Raw genomic sequence first — 21812 nt, 5'->3', positions numbered from 1 at the left:
GTCGGACTCCGACAGTTCTTATCATGTCACCCAGCGTTGTCCGATCTTCACTGGTGCGGAGATCATTTCCTATTAACAATGGTTTCCTAAGTGTTGTTTTCATGGAAACGACCACCAAGCCCAGTGATGACATATCAGGTTGTGCTGTGCTGAAAGCAAATGCTCATCATAAAGGCTAACTGTAGTACCACAGCTTTGTGGAGCATCATAACTCTACATGTGTCTAAACGCCTGGGTCTCTATAGCAGTGTGGGGTTCAGGTAAGACACGACACACCACCCACCACGACCACCACCACCACCACCTAAAGTGATCATTCACCTAAAGATATAAGAACTGGAAAACAGTTTCCTTCCATCCTGTTATTTTCTTGTAAAGCCTGCAGCTGCAGTGTCCGAGAGGTACAAAGAGAACAGGTTTTACTGGGGAACAGCCAAAGTCAGCACACTAACTAAGTGACAGAAAGCTGTTTGGAGAACATCAGTAAATGGACTGGCAAAGTCCCAAGGCAAGACTAAAGCAAAGCGCTTGGCCTTAGCTCCAGTGAGGTTTAAATGTGAAGGAGATAATGATAGAAATGTGTGTGTGCAAAGATCAATAAGCTGGTGATTGAGAGTGGGGAAGTGACCGTGGTTTGTGATTGGTGAGTGGTGTCAGCAGGGTCATGACACCTTTAAGATCAGATAAGGTTCAGACGCAGCAAGGAAGAACATGTGAAGCTATAAGCCGGTGGATGAGTGATTAGGGCAGATTTCAAATTCTTTATTTCCAGTCATGCACATGGGGATCAGACAATAGAGTGTAATGAAGAGAATAAGTACTTCACTCTCAAAGGTTCTTTCAAAGATAATTTCAGACTTTGGCACTCAGTACTGCATCTTTTCTATTGTTTTGTGTGTGTGTGTGTGTGTGTGTGTGTGTGTGTGTGTGTGTGTGAGAGAAATGTCTCAACAACGTCCCAAAAAGCCCTAAGTGTAGGACAAGGGTCATCTTATAATGATGGGGCAGGACTCACTCGGAAAGTGCTCTAATCACATTTGAGAGGCTTTCGGGCAAAATGGACCATGAAAGAGAACAGAATCTCCATCTTGTTTTCCATCCAACCAAGTCCAAGCAACAATGCGTCAGATCACAAGTCTCTTTCAGTGGTGATATAAATTCTAACCCAAATCATGAGTGGAAAAGGCGCCAGCCATGAAACACGGCTGGTGCTAATTCATTATAACACATTGCTCACAACTTGGAAGCAATTTACATAATTCCATATCCCACCAATACACTTAGCTTAAACAACAAGTTTTTTTAGTAAATACTCAAAATGTTTCTATGAACATACCACGCACCACAATAAACAGAGATGACATTAAACAGCACAATCAATAGTCTGGAGGACAGGTGTGACAAGAACAAACCATACACACCCCACACGGCAGCAGAAATCTACCTGTGGTTTCACAAGGTTACAATGCAAAGCGAGCCTATTCTCTCTCTGCTGGACTAATAGACAACCAGAACACAGTGGTCTGGGGCTTTCAGCCACAGCAAAGACCACTGAGGTGTTCTCGCACAGTGACATTTAAAAGGCAGGACTCGAGCACTAGAGAAAGACGGAATATACTGGGGTAGAAAATACAGCTGTTCATTATGGAGACGTACTTTACACCACAACGGGGCATATTTCAGATGAAACATTTCAGAGCAATCAAAATATGCAAAGTTTGCTTTCTTTTCTTTTCAAATATTGAAATACGTCCTCTTTAAACGGTGTTTAAAATATGGCACAAATCAATATTTCCAGCAGCATCTCCATGGTAAGAACACCTGGGTGGAGCCCTCTCAGATTAGCACACTGCCGGAATGTTCCGCACATTTCCATAAACTGTGTGCACGTGGCAAAGCTTGGGTACACATTTATCTCTGAAGCAATTTACTCTGCTTCTGACTCCTACTTTCACCGCATACACTATAATCTGTAGCCACCGAAGCCACTGATATTCTCTTGCCCATTTCAGAGTTATCCACACTATAAAATAGACACTCAACAGAGATGGTACCCATCACTGTAACTGCGGTGCTCATTAGACAGAGGAGTGAATGTGTCTGCGCTGTACTTAGGATTTTCCTGTGAGTGCCTGGATAATAGACCATCCCCCACATGGGCACCTGGCATAGCCAATAAAAAAAAAAATCACATGCACCGCCACCTTATTTCATGTTAGTCAGTCCGCCCTCATTTCTTCCAGTTCATCAGACGAGATATTCCTTCCTCAAATCTCACACCGTCCCTGTCCTCAGTGGGAGAGACAGAGAAAATGTTGAAATGCGGAGATCTTGGCATAGTGGACGTAAAAATAGCAGTGTTATATAAGAGAGGATTTCAGCAGGGAGGAGCTGGGAGAGGTTTGTGGGGCCTGGGTGCAGGTTGGCGGGGGTGTGGTGATGGTGGAGGGGGGGAGGTGTGGGGTGGTGACACAACACCAACTAAACTGCTCGGTGGTGATTCTGAGGAAATTAAGCGTGCAGGCCAAAAGCCATCCCCCCCCCCCCCCCCCCCCCCCCCCCCCACTGCACTACACGAAGAGTGGAGGCATGTTTTAGATATGGGTCTGAGCCGAGCGGTCCATGGTTAGTGTAATATGAAATACGTGCTGTATTGCCCAAAATCCCACTTACCTGGGCCCCAACTGCAACTGCATTCACCCCCATTTACACCAACATGGCCCAGAGGTGGGTTGCCATGTTGAAATTGTGACAGTGACTGATTATCAGCCAATTAACAGTGAAGCTGCCCTTAAAACAATACTTAGGTCAATGGTGTATTTTCAATTTCCATTTTCATAATCAGAAATAGATTCCAAATGTAGAATTTCTAATGGCCATAATAAAAAAAACAAAAACATTCACACAATGTACTATATACAATGAAATGCAAATCCAAAGGTGAGATGTATGCTTTTATGACCTTTATGCATTTATAAAACACCATAATATTCCTCATCACAGCACTGGCTCAACATGAAAGATTTTATTATGCCCACTGTGACAAACTGAAATCACTATTCAGTGTGCCATATAAAGTATGTAAAACAATACAATTTCTTAAACACAATCAATTGATGGTGTAAGACAGGGATGCACAACTTGAAGGAGGAGCCGGGCCAAAAATAAATGTAAACCTGCTTGAAGGGCGCAAGTTTAAATTGTTGTCCGGGGGGTGGGGGGTGGCAGCGAGTAGTGTAGACTCTGCCCGCCTCGCGCGACCCTGCGCGAACGGTGGAAGCTCAGCGATTACGTCATTTTCGCCGCTCGCGGCGCATCAAGTATAAACCAGGCTTTATACTTTCTGCGTGCAGTGGTAGTATAAAGTGGTAGTATAAAGAAACACCCCTCAACAACAGGGGAATGAACATTTATTCTGATGAATTTTAATGTTGCTTTGTGTTTCAGGTTTGAAAGTGCTGGAATTTAGGCTAAAGTACTTGAAAATGCTTGAAATTGTAATTACTTCGTTTCACAACAAATATCTGTCTGACTGAACAGTTCACTTGCATTATGTTAACAAATACAAGCCTCTTGTAATTTCAGGACGAAACATGAGAGAACGTGAAGACGTTAAGATTCCACCTTATGAAGGTGTATGAACCCTGCAAACATGACTTTGTTCATTGCGCTGAGGCACGGTGCGCGCAGTTACAAAAGTCGAGAGGTGCACGACCTTGCGAATCGACGGGCGGAGCCACCGCGATTACGTCATTTTCGCCGCGTGGACCCTAAAACCAGGCTTAAAACGGATACAAATTATGTCGCGATCGATTCTTAATGTGTACTTACTCCCACGGTAGCCCAACTATAAAGTAGCCCAAAAAACAACACTGTTGGTTCGTCGTTCAAATTCGGGCACGAAGCCAGAAGGCGGGCCAAATTATTTATCAACTGGCGGGCCGCAACAGAGGCCGTATGTTGTGCACCCCTGGTGTAAGAGAAGATGCAGTTTGGCGTGTAGTTGACCCCACAAACCTATTGTGCTGCCCAAGCCAGGTCAGCTTTCCCATGAACAGGATTTGCATCAGGCAGGTTTGATAGTATTATGAAGAGCCCTGTGCCTGAAGAACACTGGGCCTGGGCTCAGGTCATAATGTGCCGTACTAGGGAGAAGTGGCCATCATCAGCTTCCCCCCCACGAGTGCTTACTGTGTGTTCTTGACTTTTTTCATGTTCATCGAAGGTCTTTCCCGAGGATACTGCAGCGGAATCAAGGACAGCACAAATTATATTAAAAACCACGCTATGAATCGTAACGACGGAAGACGACACGGTCCAGCGATTAGAGAGTGGAGACGGCTGGAGGTCATGGGGGGGTTTACAATAGAGAAAGACAGAAGAAGTGAAGCCAATGGAGCTTCCACACTTTAGTTAATCTAGATAGTGTGTGTGTGTACTGAACACACTGGCATCCTTTCATGTAGGCACATCTGTAAGCAGCGTCAGCAGGAGGCTTTGATGTGTGCATCTCAAATGAGTAGATGCTACCAAGAGGCTACTGGCTATGTATAAGGTAGGAAGATTATATTCAATTAATTGTCATTGCAACTACATGCCAACAAGCCCATCTTTGCATATCCAAGCTTCTTTGTACAGCATCCCTAGGGGTGAGGAGGTAAAGGGTCTTGTTCAAGAGCACAAAAGAGGTTGCCCGACAGAGCGGGGATTTGAACCCACAACCTGCTGATCAACAGCCCAAAGGCCTAACCAGCAGCAGTGTGGTCCGTCAGAGCTAGCTAGCTTAGTGGTTCACCAGGAAAGACATAAATGACATTGCTCCACTGACTTTCCATCCCTTTACCTGAAAGACGTGTAAAGGGGGAACGTGATATAATCACCATTTCTCTTCCCACGTGACAAGATACCTACAGGTTTCCAACAAGGAACCAGTGGCAGAGTAAGTTGGGAGTAAAATGTGTAAGTTGCAAGTTCCACACGTCTAACAGATATGGGAACTGCACTTTGTTCAGTGTTGTTAATCCTGTGTTTTAGCGTAATGATGGTGAACTAAGAGAGCCGACAGACATGCACCTTCTTTCCAAGAGACGCTCCATTCCACACGAGAAAAAAGATAAGTGCATGTGGTTTAAATGAGAACGTACAGCAATGCCAAAAATCCCTGCCGATCGCAAAAACGGGGGCGTGAGGCTGCTGCTCTGTGGCCTGAAACAGCAGAAGAGGAGACCCGCATCCAAACAGCAGCTAGCGTCACAAAGCAACTTCTGCTGCCTATCGATCTACTGCTCTGTGCGTATCGATCGGCCGTCCCTCAGAGCTCGGTATGCAGATAAGCAGTGAATAATACTCTCGGGGGGATTAGTAACGAGCACATCCCTGCAGCACCTTTATACAGCATGTGATGGTGGCACAGTTCTAGAGACCCTATCAGTGAGGGGACTCTAGATGTGTGTTTGGAGGCTGACGTAGTGCTTGACTTATGTGGACTTTCCTGACCGAGTCACGCTTGAAGTATAGCGGGGCTTGTGAGTGTTAATTTCCGCAGGAGCATGAAGCCAGAGACGCGCTGTGTAGCCACGCCTTAGGATTCTTGAAGATTCCACCCTGCAGAAACACGTGTCAAGTGCAGAGGATGTAGGCGCCTCTCAGAATGCCGCTCTAACACGCCGAGGTATTAAATCATAGAAACTGACCAATCAGCAAGAGGCAGACACCTGTCTCTCTGGCTCTGAGTTGGCTCCTCCCAGCGTTCCTCTCTCTTAATGATGTCACAGAGATGGTTCATTCAAAAAATTAGACAACAATTATGTTTCCTCATTCCTGTTACTACAATAAATAATGTTAGCCAGTCTTAAATCATGTCACATTATAAGTAATTAAAATGATATATGATGTCAGGTCATACTGTAACCTTCAAGGTCTGATAAGTAATACATAATTCATTATATCTGCACAGTGAAATCTAAAAATAGAGCTCTTTCGTGGTAGTGATAATTCATTGTGGGCTCAGTGGGTTTACATTCTGTGACATCTTTTTAGCGAGAGTACGACTTGAGGGTTGAAGGAGTCGGCACCTTTGGGGAAATATTTTAATGAATGGAATTTCATGGAAAGGAAACATGCACTAGGGAAAAAACAAATGCCAAGCTTTGGTGTTTTTGCTAATGGGGCAAATTCTCCCAGGTGCATCCAATTTGTTCATTTTGTATGCTGAGTCGTAGCCATCATCCCTTGTACAAAAACGCTGCACGAGTTCAGAAACATGTTTACTGCAACATCGCAGGACAGTTCACCATACACAGATTAATCCTGCTCTCCAACAAAAATGGATTTTCTGTGGAGAATGATCTACAATGAAGTGATGTGATTTAGCTTAGCAGCAGGTTTAATCTGCGCTCAGAGAGTCACCCACAGCTTTAGCAGCAGTTAGGAGGATTCAAAGGGCAAAACAAAGTGCCTGTTGTTCCATGTGGAAGTGGCGGGTTGAGCTAGATGTTGAATAATGTAGAGATGGCAGACAGAAAGGGACAGAATAACCGTGAGCAGAGGTTCAGGCCAGCTTGCTGCTAAATCCCAGAATAACGGACAGGGTCTCTCTCAGCCTTCCTCTCCCCCAGTCTGCAAACTCATAGGAGTTGTGACTGGCTGGCCAGACACTCTTAGTAGTGATGAATATCCTGTATATAAGCAAATAGCACTCCAGGGGCTGCAATGGGACCCTCTACGGCGCTCAACACTGAGATTTAATGGTCCTTTCTAAACCCTGCCAGGACCAATTAAGAGAAAGGAATCTGAAACACACCACATGCATATAAGGCATAACCCAAACCCACACAAACCCCACCCACCCAAAGACAAACACCACGCACTCACCCAAAGACAAACACCACAGAACCACCCAAACACAAAGCCCATCCAACCAAACACAAACACCATGCACTCACCCAAACACAAATACCACACATCCACCCAAACACAAATACCATGCACTCACCCAAACACAAATACCACACATCCACCCAAACACAAATACCATGCACTCACCCAAACACAAATCCCACCCATCCAAACACAAACACCACCCACCCAAGAATAAACACAGCAGAACCACCCAAACACAAATACCATCCACCCAAACACAAACACCACGCACCCACTCAAACACCACGCACCCACCAAAACACAAAACCCACCCACCAACCCACCCAAGCATAAACACCACCCACCCAAACAAACACCCCAACAAACACAAAACATCACAGGCACATGCACACTCACCCAAACAAACACACACAAACATATGCAACCAAGGTCTTGTCATTTTCTTGAACCAGATTCTGCCAGATGAAGTTTTGATAAAATCACAACAGACAAGGTTTCAGGGTCACTTGTTATCTGTCAGAATCCATCTCTCATGTGGTCAGTCTAATATTTGGCCCTTGTAGATCAGTGCTTGTTAGATTGGTTAGAAACCCGTAAGACAGGATTCAAAATAAGGTACGAAGGTCATTACAGCAGCTTGTGTGCTAACATGAACCTAGCTGTCATCTTAAGTGCTAATATCTGCATCACTACCTTGGAAACACAAACAGAAAAGGACATGATTTATAGTTCATTCTTTACGAAGCAGTGCTGTTCATCTCTGGGTACATGTCACATATCTCCTTCATATTGTGTACTGCGCTATCAGTGATAACTGTCATTTTCTACTTTCAGGCTATGGCACAGAATCTTTAGTGAAGCACACCAAAAAAAAACAAAAACCTTACTTAAATGAAATGTCCCTGATTTCATCCAGCAAAGACATCTCATCTAAAAATAGTTACAACACATTTTGTCCTTCCGTTTTTGTGCATCATAACTTTGTTATGATTCAATCTGTAATTAAACTTAGCAGCCAGGGATTATGAACATGGCTCACCATGGAAACCGGAGCGAACCACATCTAACGGAAGAGCCAGACACGTTCCAACACCACAGCTGGAATCCCCGTCATGGCAACAGACTGAGGGGAGAGATAGGCGGGTGTTATCGCTAAACCCCCCAGGGTAACGATGCTGCTGGTGGGGGCAATCACGGAAATATCCATCCCCTACTTGGCCCACAGCAAACAAAGCCAACTAAATGAAGTTCTATAAATAGAGCCGGAGCGGAGAGCCGGATATCGCGCTCTGCGCAGTGAAAGGTCTGCAGGAGCATTTCTGTGGTTACTGTCGGACTGAGGGTTTATCTCAGCTGTGCCTGCAGGGGAATGCTTACGGGGCCTGTTTGTGGATGTCATAAAATCAGACTGTGAAAACGGTAATTAAAATGCTGCTCCACTGAACTGCAGAAACTAGCGTTAGAGGATGAAGCTTCTCAGAGGGCCCTGAAGCATTTGCTAAATTCTGCAACAGGCTTTACAAAAAAAAGAAGCTTAAGTGATAATGAAATGTACGAACTTCAGTGAAGTATGATGCAATGCAGTGACCAATTGCATGAAGAAACACTGCAGTGTTTTCAAATGTTCCTGCTTGGAGGGCACGGATGGTACAGATGCAGCTGTTTGCCCAATTAGAGTCAGACTGATGCACGCACACGTCTCAGCACCATACAAACACAGACCTGTAGGCAGGTGCACGCACACCTCTCAGTACCATACAAACACAGACCTGTCAGACTGATGCACGCACACGTCTCAGTACCATACAAACACAGACCTGTCAGACTGATGCACGCACACGTCTCAGTACCATACAAACACAGACCTGTAGGCAGGTGCACACACACGTCTCAGTACCATACAAACACAGACCTGTCAGACTGATGCACGCACATGTCTCAGTACCATACAAACACAGACCTGTAGGCAGGTGCACACACACGTCTCAGTACCATACAAACACAGACCTGTAGGCAAGATGGTCACAGTCTAATATTTATAGATTCAGTGCTATAGAAAGCTACAGTGTTCTATATATAACACTGCAGGAAACATCCACTCATGCACACAAATGCATTGACATGCGTGCGCACACACGCACAGACACACACTCACACACACAATTATACCTGTGTCTCCAAAATATGTAAGGTACGAGGCAGGTTGACATTAATGCTGTGGTTCCCTATTTGCCAAGTAAATGCCTGGTGTCTCTATCACAGGAGCCGTCCTGGAGCTCAGGGGAACAGCCTCATATAACCTGACACTTACTGGCTTTATTGAGCCTAGAGCCAAAAAATACTCTCTCCCTCTTGGGTGCTGGCCATATTTTTAACTCATACCACTAGCCTGTAGAGGATGACGGAATACCACAAAGATGCTTGAATTCCTACCAGTTCATGCAAATAGATCATAATTGAGAAGACACAATACAACCAGGCATGGAAGACGGACTGGATTATTTGAAACATCTGGAACAGCCTAACGCTGGAGCATTAAAGTAACCCCTTTCATGACCACACACACGCGCGCACGCAGGCACGCACGCACGCACGCACGCACACACACACACACACACACATACACATACAAGCATGTAAAGTCATAGAGTTGTCTGTGCTCTTCCAACAGTATTCTACCATTATCTGCTTCAGCGTCAGTGCTTTACATCATCCAGTGGCTGTCAGACACATAGCCAGACACTAGCCATTCTGACTATTGACCTCTTGTGAGATACTACGGAGCTTTAATTAGCCTTAAAAGATGCCACGTCTACAGTCTGGCAGGGTATAATTGCAAGGTGAGTGTGTCCACCTTCAGAGCCGGACATCTGGATCACAGCCAGTTCTCCTCACACATGCTTCTTCTCTCCAACGTGTGTCTTACAAATGCCAGCTCACTTGGACGGAGACACTGCACTGCACATATGCGAGACATTTTACTGCAATGTTTTAATCAACCCCCCCCGGCCCCCCCCAAAAAAACACCTCAAAAAAATAAAGTAATGGTGAAAGTGTCAACAAGGCAACCATAACTACACTGTCACAAGGGAGTACACTTAAAATGCCTGTAATCAGACACATACCCACCTTCAAACACCTGCTAGATAATTAAGCAACATGATTTCAGTGTAATATAATTATATTTGAGGATTACGGAAAGGTCACCATTGTGACAACTTCATCGGATAAAATTCTGCTACTCGAGATGGAGTAAATTTTGTCACATGAAGATGGTGACAAACAACCTTTTGACTGCAGAGTGCTGTCAATCAAAACAAGGCACCAGTACCCTCATATTTTAATCAGGCAATTAGGCAGACAGCTAACCTTCTTCCTGCTCCCATGGTGAGGAGGTGCATATCAATAATCACCCCTGTGAAGAAGCCACACTTCACACACCACATATACATACACACACAGAACATGCACGCACGCACACACGCACACACACACACACACACACACACACACACACACACAAACACAAACACAAACACACACAGGATTGCCAGAGCTATTCTGTGCATTTGAAGACCTGCTCATCAGAAGAGCAATAGCCCAACACACCCATGCTGACAACACTGGAGGTGTCAGTAGGCACTGAGTGAAGAGAGAACTCAATCTGCCTAATCAGACATCCTGTCTCAGACACGTCTTCCTAATCAGACATCCTGACCCAAGGCTTGATTTCTGCAGGGCTACCACTGCCCTCTTCGAATGAAGAGATGATATATATAAAACATGTTTTCCACCATTGTCTGCTCTGGACGAATCATGGCCAAAAGGATCGAGTTCGCTCTATGATGTTAATGATGATCACAGTGACAAATATCTCACTACTGAGTAATGGACAATTATGGAAATGCTACTTAGAGCAGATTTTCTATTGTCCTGTGTGCAAAATTCGGTCGGCTTGCTTACGGTGTAATCCTTAACAATGACCTAATCTGCTATTAAAATATCCTCTCTGTATGTATTAACATCTTGTAAATGTACATGGTCCAACTATGAAAGATTGTTTTGTGTTAAAAAAAAATCTAGTAGTGAATTCTAGATTCAAGGGATTTTTTTCTAGACCTCAGTGTTCATCCACCTGAAGCTCTGACATCATCGTCTTGATGCCCTCAAAAAACATCATTCACTACTTAGAGTGTGGCGCAATGGAAGGATTTGACCCAGACCAGCAACATTATATAACATGTCTCGTGCATATCTGCATCTGAACTATGGTAACTACATGCACTGCACCAAATACTCTACTGCATAGAGGACTACACACACTTTGCATTCATACTGGATGCTTAGACAAGGGGGAGGGGGTTTCACAAAGGGGGAGGAGTTCATAAGGGGGAGGGGTTTCATAAAGGGGGAGGGGTTCAAAAGGGGGGCGGGGTTTCATAAGGAGGGGTTTCATAAAGGGGGAGGGGTTTCATAAGAAGGAGGAGTTTCATGGAGGGCGGAGGGGAGGTGAAAGGGCTTTCAGTCTCTCCCATCCTTGCACCCCCTTCAGACAGAGTCCTGGACACTGGCCCTCCTTCACCAGTCATGGAGACCGCATGTCTACTACCAGGACGACTAAAGTGATGACCGACTACTGAACTGCAGGATTATAACAAAAAAACTACTAGGCGTTAATAATTAATGAGAATTACAATTGTGCCCTAAACTGCAGCAATTGCCCGAACCACTGCTAAAATATTACTGCTTTAGAATGCTTTAGTTACCCCTGGCAACCAGTTCAAGAATTTCTTGTGTTTTTTTCCAATAATTATTAGCAATTATGGACCTTTGTTAAAAGTAACCAGAGCAAGAGCTTCTAAACCCGCAACCCAGAGCACGAGGGGCAGCATCACACACTGGCCAGAAACTCCAGCCAACAGCCTTCTGAATGTCATTTCCATCTCAAATAAAAATGATCCCTTGATTTTCGACAGTTCTCTGCACATGTGAGGAAAGCACAAGAGAGCCTTGTGGTCCAGGAACAAAGCGCCGGCCGAGGCCCCTGGTGCACATGCAGCCTTTCAGCTCTGTAATGAATAGGGAGGACAAAGACGTTTCATTAACATCTCGCCTCATTAGGCCTCTGCCTAATCAGTCTTCTAAAGGCCCAGGAAACACAGCGGAGCATCTGGGTTCTCCCAGTGTTCTCTCCCTTCTGCCAATCACAGCACTGCTTTCATGTTGCACCTACGGGCCCGTGTTAAATCAGCGGCACATCAGAGATCAGCACAGACTCTTCATGTGGTCACATGCACTATTACGCACATGGGGACAAAGCTGACCCCAGGCCAGTGCTTTTGATGCGAGACAACTGACAAATGGCAAACCCTTATCCAAGCGGGCAAAGGTAGGATGACACGAACAACGTGCACATATGGAACGCGTTTAAAGACAACCTGTCCGGCCAAACACGACACGTGGCCTTTCTGTTGCTGCGGTGTTCCTGCCATGGCCACACCAATGCTCATCTTGTAGGACAAACACAGGAGAGCGAAGCCCCGCGGTTCTCACGCTCATCTCTGCATGTCTCACGCTTGTCTCTGCGTTTCTTAGGCTGGTCTCTGCGTTTCTCATGCACGTCTCAAGGCCAGGATCAAGCATGACTAGCTAAACAGGCAGCAGGAACACAGAAGCAACGGTGGAAACAACAGAGTGAAAACTACCAGGATTTAGCAGATTTAAACCAGTCATAAGATCATAAATGGAGACGCTGGCACTGCCAAGATGTGAGATAACTACGCCTGCATCAGAAGGTTTTCCCCGATAGTGTTGTCTAAATCGCAATAACTGAAGGACATTTCCTTCAGTTTATTAATGATGAGGAATTGACTGGTTTTTAATTTTGCTTCAACTGTACAAATCCTGACATAATTTATTGTTCATTACTGTGAAAATTACATGGGGGGGGGGGGGGGGGGGGGGGGGGGGGGGGGGAGTTGATGTAGAATGGTAATTTACATAATTACTCTTAATAAATATGGAACATACAGTGCAGACATGTAAAATTATTAGCTCACCCAATAATTTCAGGGAATTAAATTTGCAATTAGGAGGAACCTGCTTGATATAACGAGCATGGGAAATGTTTTGACCATATAAGGTGAATCGGGGAATCTTAGCGCGACGACTGCTTTCATGGAGAGTGTAACAGTGGTCATCCTTCTCCCATTCATATGGAAATAAGATTGATGCGGCAGTACCAGTTTCACGCTGCCAGTCACCAATATGAAACTCTTACCAAGGGTACATAGGAGCTGGATCAACATGTGCTGTTTGTAACTGCAAAAGCTAGCATTAGCTAGTGTTAGCCAATCACATTAGCCTAGTCTTAAATGTGATCTGGCATGCCCCAAGCCTTTGATCTCTTGTACCTTATGCCATGTTGTTCTTTCTTGTTTGAGCGAGGATGAAGTCTAACAAAACCGGTTCACACAAATCCCAATGATGTCAACTGCTCTTGCAAAGAGAATCTAGAGGGTCCAGCTGTGGCCACTTCCGCCCAGGTCATGGTTCCCCTAGAGCAGCCAGCCTCCTGGTCCAGGTGGTCCAGAGCGGCATGCACCAGGAGGCCCTGGACTGGGCTGTGCTGTGTTGATACACTGCACACAGCGGCTCCCCCGGGGGGAGGTTGGAGCCAGGCAGCTCTGCTGCTGAAACCCATCTGCTCCCACACACAGCAGGTCTCTCCACAAAGCCCCCCGAGCTCTTTACAGCTTTCCCACACAGCGATGATCACTCGCAACAGCACTGAACTCTCCTCCACAGATCTCCCGCCCGGAGTCAACAGACACAGATCTCACTCAGTTACTTAAGACTTTCAAATGTTATATACATACATGTATATATACACCTATATATACGCACACAGCAGAGGGAGACTGAATGAGAAGAGAGGATGAGAGACAGCCCATAGGGGTACCGTGGTAACATAGCTTCCTTCCCCTAGTGTTGTCATAGGGATACATGACTTCCAGCTTCCTCTCTGTACAGCGCCTGTTCTCTCTTCGTCCCCCCCCTCCTCCTCCTCCTCCTCCTCCGTTCTTGCTGGGTGCACAGCACAGTGGTTCAAGGCCCTGGCAAACAGCAGCAACCCTCCTGGGGTCATTTGTAACCACCGCAGCTTAAGCACAAGAATGGAGGAGAGCGCAGAAAGTTGGAAGAATGGAATCGTGACTGTGAATGTGTGAGTGAGTGCGTGTGTGGGAGAGAGTGCGAGAGATAGAGAGAGAAAGAGAGAGAGATAGAGAGAAAGAGAGGTAGAACAGCAGTCTTTCTAATCCTGTTTTACTACAGTGGAAATATTTCATCTGCATCTGCCTCAACTCGGCTGTTTTACATTTAATTTGTTTGTCAAGGGACGAGTGTCTCACCCCGGGGTCAAACTTTTCAATAATTAATGGGCAACTGAGTTTACTAGTGTATGTCAAAAATCTCCCTCAAACGCCTAGTGTCTGAGGTCTCTTCACAAAAGAATGTCACACCATTAATGTTATGGTAAATACAAATGAAGGATTATTCAAACAAACACAGGTCTTACGTAATCAAAATGAAATCCTAAACAAATGACTTAGAAATGTTGAAAAACAAAACAAAACAAAAATACACTGATCTCCTGCAGCAGAAGCTTCCCCGCCCTGAACAACGGCTCTCACTGGAAGGGCTGACCCCAGACCAGTGGATACAGTGTTGGCCAAGGTGAACTCTCACTCCACATCGCATCATCCGCCCCTCACAGTGCGAATGCCCACCCGAGAGCATATCGTTTTTATCAAGCGCCATCCTTGAAATCTCCTTTCCTGCCATGCCAGGTTTCATTTAACTGATGGAGCTGTTTTGCTGTGCAGAGGTGAAAGAGTGTGGAGAGAGAAAAAAAAAACCAACAACAACCGCGGCAACAAAAAACTCCACGGCAACAGCATCAGGACCGCTATCCTCAGCCAGATAAGCAGGTGGCTCTGGGCTGAGCTCCGGTCCCTGCCACTGGCACGGGTGGCCGAGCGTCTGACGTCGTTTTAGAGCCATCATCATTTCCCACTCAGCAGATGATTTTCTTGTGTGTGCTGAACACGGACACTTGTGGCAACGCACACAAAACACTATGAAGCTGCTTGATGCCACATCTGACCAACCCGCACAGCACTAGAGGCTTAAGAAGAGTAGAACCACCATCACCTCCACCACCACCAACACCACCACTAACATCACCTCCACCCCCACGCACCCGCCCCGCCGCTATGGCTACATCTCCCGCATCACGCCCACAGGACACTGCCAGGTGATCAGCTCCACTCAGCGAAGCAAGGCAGGTCTCCATCAGGTCTCCATCACCCCACGGCATGACGGAGGCTCAGTGGATCTGCTTTGCTCACAAGGTACTTCATAACGGCAAGTAACACCACCACGTCACATCATTTCAATCAATGCTAACGATTGCTGAAGAGCACGCAGAGAAACAGATTCTTGTTTCTTTACAAGACAGCTGTAACAATAAAATACCCTCCCATTAGCTGGGACCAGTTGGTAGGGTGGGATGGTGGGGGGTAGGTGGACTCCTGATATAGCCGTGTGCGTCCATGTCAGGCTTAAGCTGAAGCCTTAGTGAAGCTAAAACATCCCAGAAGGACACCTCAGGACAGCAAGAACCTAGCACAACCCACAACGGGAGATACACGCAGCTCCTTCTTCCTCCTCGGGAGAGACGGGGTGAAGACGAGGAGGGGTGAGGCGCCAGGAGGGGGGCGTGGAGGGTTGGGGGGGGGGATAAATGGAATTCTTTTTATGTTAGACTCTGGGGAAGGCCCTCCGGGAATAGGCTTGGCAGCGTGATTTATTCAGCAGGAGGAAACAACGTAGCCAGGTGCTGTGAAAGGGGGCGGCGGTATCACAAGGGGAAATGTGCATTACAGTTTGATGGCTCTCCCGCTGAATACTGAAGCTGAATACCGAAACTGAATACTGAAACTGGCTGAAGCAGACAGATACAGACGATCCTCCTTCACCTGGCAACCCAAGCAGAGAGAGCCACATACCATATACGTTGGCAACACGGTTGCAAAGTCAATACAACAAATCACCACAACGTGACACACACTCTACCTCAAAGAAGCATTGGTGTGGCAGGCGAGATCACAACAGCCAATATCAAATAACAGTCACTAACACTCCCTCTGCTGGGATCCCCCCTAATAATCAATACACGTCCCAGTCAGGACATCTCAGAATACATTACAGTACATTCAAACCATTCTACGTAAGGACAAAATCCAGCCAAAAGCTTCAATCCCCCCTGACAGCATGCAGACCCGGCTGTATGATTGACTGTGTGTGTGTGAACATATGCATGTCAGTGTGTGTGTGTGTGTGTGTGTGTGTGTGGGCTCCTACCATGTGTGTGCCACGGTGAAGCGTCTCTGTTTGTGGATGTTGTTGTTGAGAAGCATGCGTCGGAGCAGGCGGGGCGAGTTGCGGGGCGACAGGCGGGGCGAGACGGAGGAGGGCGACCGGCGGTGCCCACGGGGACGCTCCTGTTGCAGCAGGTTCTCCCGCAGAATCTTCACCAGGTCCTCGTTCAGCCCCACATGCTTGGGCATGGCGGGCACCGCCAGCGTGTCCTGGTGGCCCACCGACGCTTGCTGGGCCATCCTCGCCCCTCTCCGGCACCCTCGGCACGCCTGCTAATCCGGTCCGACCCCCGGCCCGGACCGAGCTGGAGGTTAGGGACGAGGGGGGCGAGGGGAGGGAGGGGGGGTTCGGCGGGTCCTCTTCTCGGCCGCTCGAGGGAGAAAGGGACAGGGTTTTGGGGGGAGAACGCAGCAAACGGATGGGGGGGGTGAACGAGGTAGAGGAGCGGAGTGAGGCAGCGTCGGAGAAGACACCGCTCCTGTCAGGACGACTGCAGAGGCAGTGTGGTATGATACTGGGAGAGGAACGAGAGCGAGGCTGGGAGAGAGGGAGGGGGGAGAGAGAGAGAGAGATAGGTAGGAGGGAGGGAGAGAGAGAGAAAGAAAGAAGGTGGAGGGAGACAGAAAGAGAGAGGGAGCGAAAGGGAGAGAAAGAGGGAGGAGGGAGGGAGGGAAAGAGAGAGAGAGGGTGGGAGGGAGGAGGGAGAGAGACTGAGAGGGAGAGAGGGAGATGGAAGGAGAGGGAGAGAGGGAGACAGAGAGGGGAGAGAGCTGTCTGCAGCACCACGCTGTGCTCAGACTGCAAGCCGATGCTTCGAAAAAGACTTTTTGTGTGTTTGAGTGTGCACGTAATATGTGAATGCATGTGCCTGTGTGTGTGTGTGTGTGTGTGTGTGTGTGTATGTGTGTGTGTATGTTTAATTGATGAGATAAGGAGACTTATTTCTGCATTACTTGGCTGCTTTCCTGCTAAACAGAATGGTTTATTAATCTTTGACCCACATATACTTGGAAAAATCCCTCTAAACTCAAACTGGGAACAGGTCCAACAGGCAGGGAGCTCCACTGTTACTGCACATAAGGGACATCCCAAACAGTGCAGTACAGTGCCACCGCATCCGTGAGGAGCTCTGCTGATCATCTCATACCTGCCTCCACCAGCGCCCTGATCAGACGTCTAGTGAACCTCACAAAAAGGAAGATGATTTCTTACACTAGATCAAACTGCTCAAGCGTCGTACGTTTAATACCACGGGGGTATTATTCCAGCTGGATGTAGGCACCACAGGGTAGCTGCATACGTCACCTCGTCTCTGTGAGGCCTGATTCTCTAAAACAAATACCACTAATTGTACATTCACGTAGCCAAATCCTGCTGTTCATTTCCGTCACACAGGTGTTTTAGAGAAGTTATTTTCACTCCACTTGATGAATAAGTGAGTAAGTGTAACAGGCCAGTTGATTAGAACAAAGTTCTTGGGACATCACTCTTGCAATATCTATTATAGTAACCGTCTTTCTCCTATATAGCCTGAAAATCGAAGATTGTGGATTACCTATTGTGAATTGCATATTGTGGATTACCTATTGTGGATTACCTATTGTGGATTACCTATTGTGAATTGCATATTGTGGATTACCTATTGTGGATTACCTATTGTGGATTACCTATTGCGGCAGCCAAGGGATGCATCCCCATTCCAGACAAGTGCAATTATCCCTTTTAATTATTGTGATTACAGCTGAATTAATTTAGACTACTTGCAGGACAGCTTCCCTGGGGTTCGCTTCAGAGAAATGACATTCCTTCAGCACAGTGGCAGCAGCAGGTAGACATACTTCCATCCATCCAGAACTACTTAAACCCATCCAGAACTACCTCCACCCAAACAAAACTACCTCCATCCAAACAAAACTACCGCCATCCATCCAGAACTACCTCCATCCAAACAAAACTACCTCCATCCAAACAAAACTACCTCCATCCAAACAAAACTACCTCCATCCAAACAAAACTACCTCCATCCAAACAAAACTACCTCCATCCAAACAAAACTACCTCCATCCAAACAAAACTACTTCTATCCATCCAGAACTACCTCTATCCATCCAGAACTACCTCTATCCATCCAGAACTATCTCCATCCATCCAGACCTATTTCAATCCAACCAAACCTACCTCCATCCATCCAGAACTACCTCCTTCCAACCAAAACAACCTCCAAACTACCTCATTTTAATGATGGATGGCTGAGATCAAGCACAGTAATGCTCCAGCCATTACTTTACAACTTTACAATATATATATATATATATATATATATATATATATATATATATATATATATATATACATACCAATATATGTTTAATGTAGAATTATTTTGTGATTAATGGTATGTTTAACAAATGAACAATTCTGTGAGTAGGTGTTCATGAAATGTTAAATGTAGTTATGTTTCTACTGCAATCAAGGGTGTTTCTACACATGACTGCTTCTACGGAGATGGTCATGTCTTGCTGTTCTCTCTACTCATTCAACTTTGCAGCTAATTAACAAATCCTTCATGTGTGCAGGACCAAGGCAACAATGAGAACTGGAGCCCAGAGTCACAGCTGAAGGGTGTTACATGTACTACAGCTGAGAAACACAGCTAATGGAGCTCAGAGTCACAGCTGAAGGGTGTTACATGTACTACAGCTGAGAAACACAGCTAATGGAGCTCAGAGTCACAGCTGAAGGGTGTTACATGTACTACAGCTGAGAAACACAGCTAATGGAGCTCAGAGTCACAGCTGAAGGGTGTTACATGTACTACAGCTGAGAAACACAGCTAATGGAGCCCAGAGTCACAGCTGAAGGATGTTACATGTACTACAGCTGAGAATCACAGCTAATGGAGCCCAGAGTCACAGCTGAAGGGTGTTACATGTACTACAGCTGAGAATCACAGCTAATGGAGCTCAGAGTCACAGCTGAAGGGTGTTACATGTACTACAGCTGAGAATCACAGCTAATGGAGCTCAGAGTCACAGCTGAAGGGTGTTACATGTACTACAGCTGAGAATCACAGCTAATGGAGCCCAGAGTCACAGCTGAAGGGTGTTACATGTACTACAGCTGAGAATCACAGCTAATGGAGCTCAGAGTCATGGTTGAAGGGTGTAGAGTGTAGTGTGTGTTAGAACCCAGAGTCATGGTTGTGTGCGAACTTGGGAAAATTATATGCATTGGATATCCCAACAGATTACAGGTTCTTAGAACGAAAATCTTGCTAGTCTGCTGACAATACAATCCACAACAATCTAATTTGTCTACAACACAGAAGAAACAATCTGTTCTCAGCAGCTTTAGATAATGTAGAGTGCTATGTATGAATGTGTCATGGGCCTTAAACCATATTGAATGATGTTAGCATCTGTACCAAAGGTATTTCTGCAACTTGCTCTGTAGCAATTAAAATATGATAACCACTCCAAAACCTATATATTCATATTCTGAACCAGGCTAAATTACACTCCTATTAAACCCTGTTGAATGAAAGAGAAGAAACATCTTCCAGGAGCTGCTCCTTGGTGTCTCAGATTGCAATGCTATTTAGTGGAGGGCAACCAGAACTAACATGATATAAACCATTTTTGTGAAAAATATAAATAAATTTGGGGGGTGTCTTTTTTTCTAAATTATGGATTTCAGTGACTTGCCCATCTTCTCTTCAGCGCATCTTGGGCACTAATTAAGACAAACATATGAGTCTTGTTTTGTAATGCAACAGAGTGCTCAAGGTGTGATAAGCACATTATGCAAAATTTCAAAAATTTTAGATTTTTGAAAATGAACTTCCCATTTTATTTGGCTCACGTTTGATGTGATGCTCCAATGTGTTATTACATGTGATACAATTTTAGAAACTGTAAATTTATGATTTTTATTTGAAAGTGAATACTCGCTGAATTGTTGAAGCTCAACTCAACAAATTCAGAGTGGATGGCGTTACGCTGCAGTTCTGTCGCTCGGTATGTTACAACAATGACCGCAGTTTATAATGAGCAGTGACATAACATGTAACTCTGAGGGAAAGCAGGGCGACAGAAATTATAGAGGATGAGGATATTAGCAAAAAATTATTTATTTATGATGAAAAGTTAAGTGACCTATAGGATCAGTAGCAGTCCAAGTCTTTTCTTTTTTCTTCAACTGCGTCCAAGTGTCCTTGACTTGGTGAATATTGTAGCCAGACTTGCTTGCACTGACCTACCGCATCCTATCACATAGCAGCATCCCTCTCAGCCGTCCTATCACGTAGCAGGATCCCTCTCAGCCGTCCTATCACGTAGCAGGATCCCTCTCAGCCGTCCTATCACATAGCAGGATCCCTCTCACCCGTACTATCACGTAGCAGCATTCTTTCCACACGTCATAAAAGACCCTTATAGCCTTAAGACGGCCATGCATCAACAACTGAAAAACATCCATATGAAGGATTTCAACCTGGATCCAACTGTAGACAAACGCTTTTCAATCAACCAGATAAATATGTTTTCATACCGTGTAACGATTGTTGAGCGGGCAAGGGGGTGCCATGTAGCGATTGCTGTAAAATAAATGGATCTTATTATTTACATTGAGGGGGCGGGACACCTCGCTTGAGGGGGCGACGCCCCCTTTCGCTCCCCCGTGGCGCCGGCCCTGGACCCACAGGAACCTTTGCTCTCTGTGATTAGAGTCAGACCATTCTGATACATTGCTTTTAAGAACACTGATCATATAATGGCATCTTTTATCTCCCATAACCTATACAGCCTTTGTAACACAGTAGCTCTTGAACAGAAAACAGCCAAACACATGTGGAGTGAACCCGACTGCAGCTATTTGGCCATTATGTTGGTGCCATACGATCTCTGCGCCGTTTCACTCCGTCTCTTTCTCTACTGCCAGTTCCGTTTTCAAGCTCCGAGACCTTTACACAAAGAGTGCGCACTTATAAAGGGTCCCAAAAGCAGCATTGCTATTGGTCAATAAAGGGGTCGGTGGGCGGTGCTGCATCCTAGTGTAGCTCCGCCATTTGGGCCGCATTGCTTTGCTGAGCTTTCAGCATGAGGGAAAAAGCTCATTAGACTCGAGAGGAGAAAGGGGGATGTGAAGACTTGCTGACCGTACGTAACCTCATCGACATTGATTTCTCCAGCCTCCACACAGACCAAACAACACGAATACCGATGGAACAATGCTAATTGGTGGTGGTGGTGGGGTGGGGGTTGGCCGTTCAAAAAGCCACTGGGCCACTAGCAGTAGGTTGGGGTGCAAGGAATTACAGGTGATGTCACATGACACTTTTTTTTTGCCAGGGTGGCTTCAGACAGTGTATCTCATGGTCGGGCTATACCCAAGGTTGCCAGATATTATTAGATCCCACTTTATATGATTTCACCTGTACTGAAGGGTCTTTTGTTAATATGGTGGAATATTGTAAAGACTAGTATGAG

At 45.8% G+C, this 21812-nt stretch overlaps 1 protein-coding gene across 5 annotated transcripts in view; it reads right to left on the bottom strand.

Annotated features, from left to right (window-relative positions):
- pde4d (phosphodiesterase 4D, cAMP-specific) overlaps positions 1–21812 on the bottom strand; it is a 107004-nt gene that overhangs the window by 43951 nt on the left and 41241 nt on the right. The window contains exon 1 of one of the 5 annotated variants that reach the window (XM_077004178.1): positions 16309–16620. The exons of the other annotated variants lie outside the window; for them this stretch is intronic. Coding sequence (XP_076860293.1) covers positions 16309–16565 — 257 coding nt within the window. The 5' untranslated portion in view covers positions 16566–16620. Of the gene's footprint in view, positions 1–16308; positions 16621–21812 lie in introns of those variants that run through there. 5 annotated transcript variants of the gene reach the window in all.

Source organism: Brachyhypopomus gauderio, chromosome 4 (assembly GCF_052324685.1).
Source record: "Brachyhypopomus gauderio isolate BG-103 chromosome 4, BGAUD_0.2, whole genome shotgun sequence".
Taxonomy (NCBI): domain Eukaryota; kingdom Metazoa; phylum Chordata; class Actinopteri; order Gymnotiformes; family Hypopomidae; genus Brachyhypopomus; species Brachyhypopomus gauderio.
Note: the sequence above shows the minus strand (reverse complement) of the source record. Positions and strands in the feature narration are given on the sequence as shown.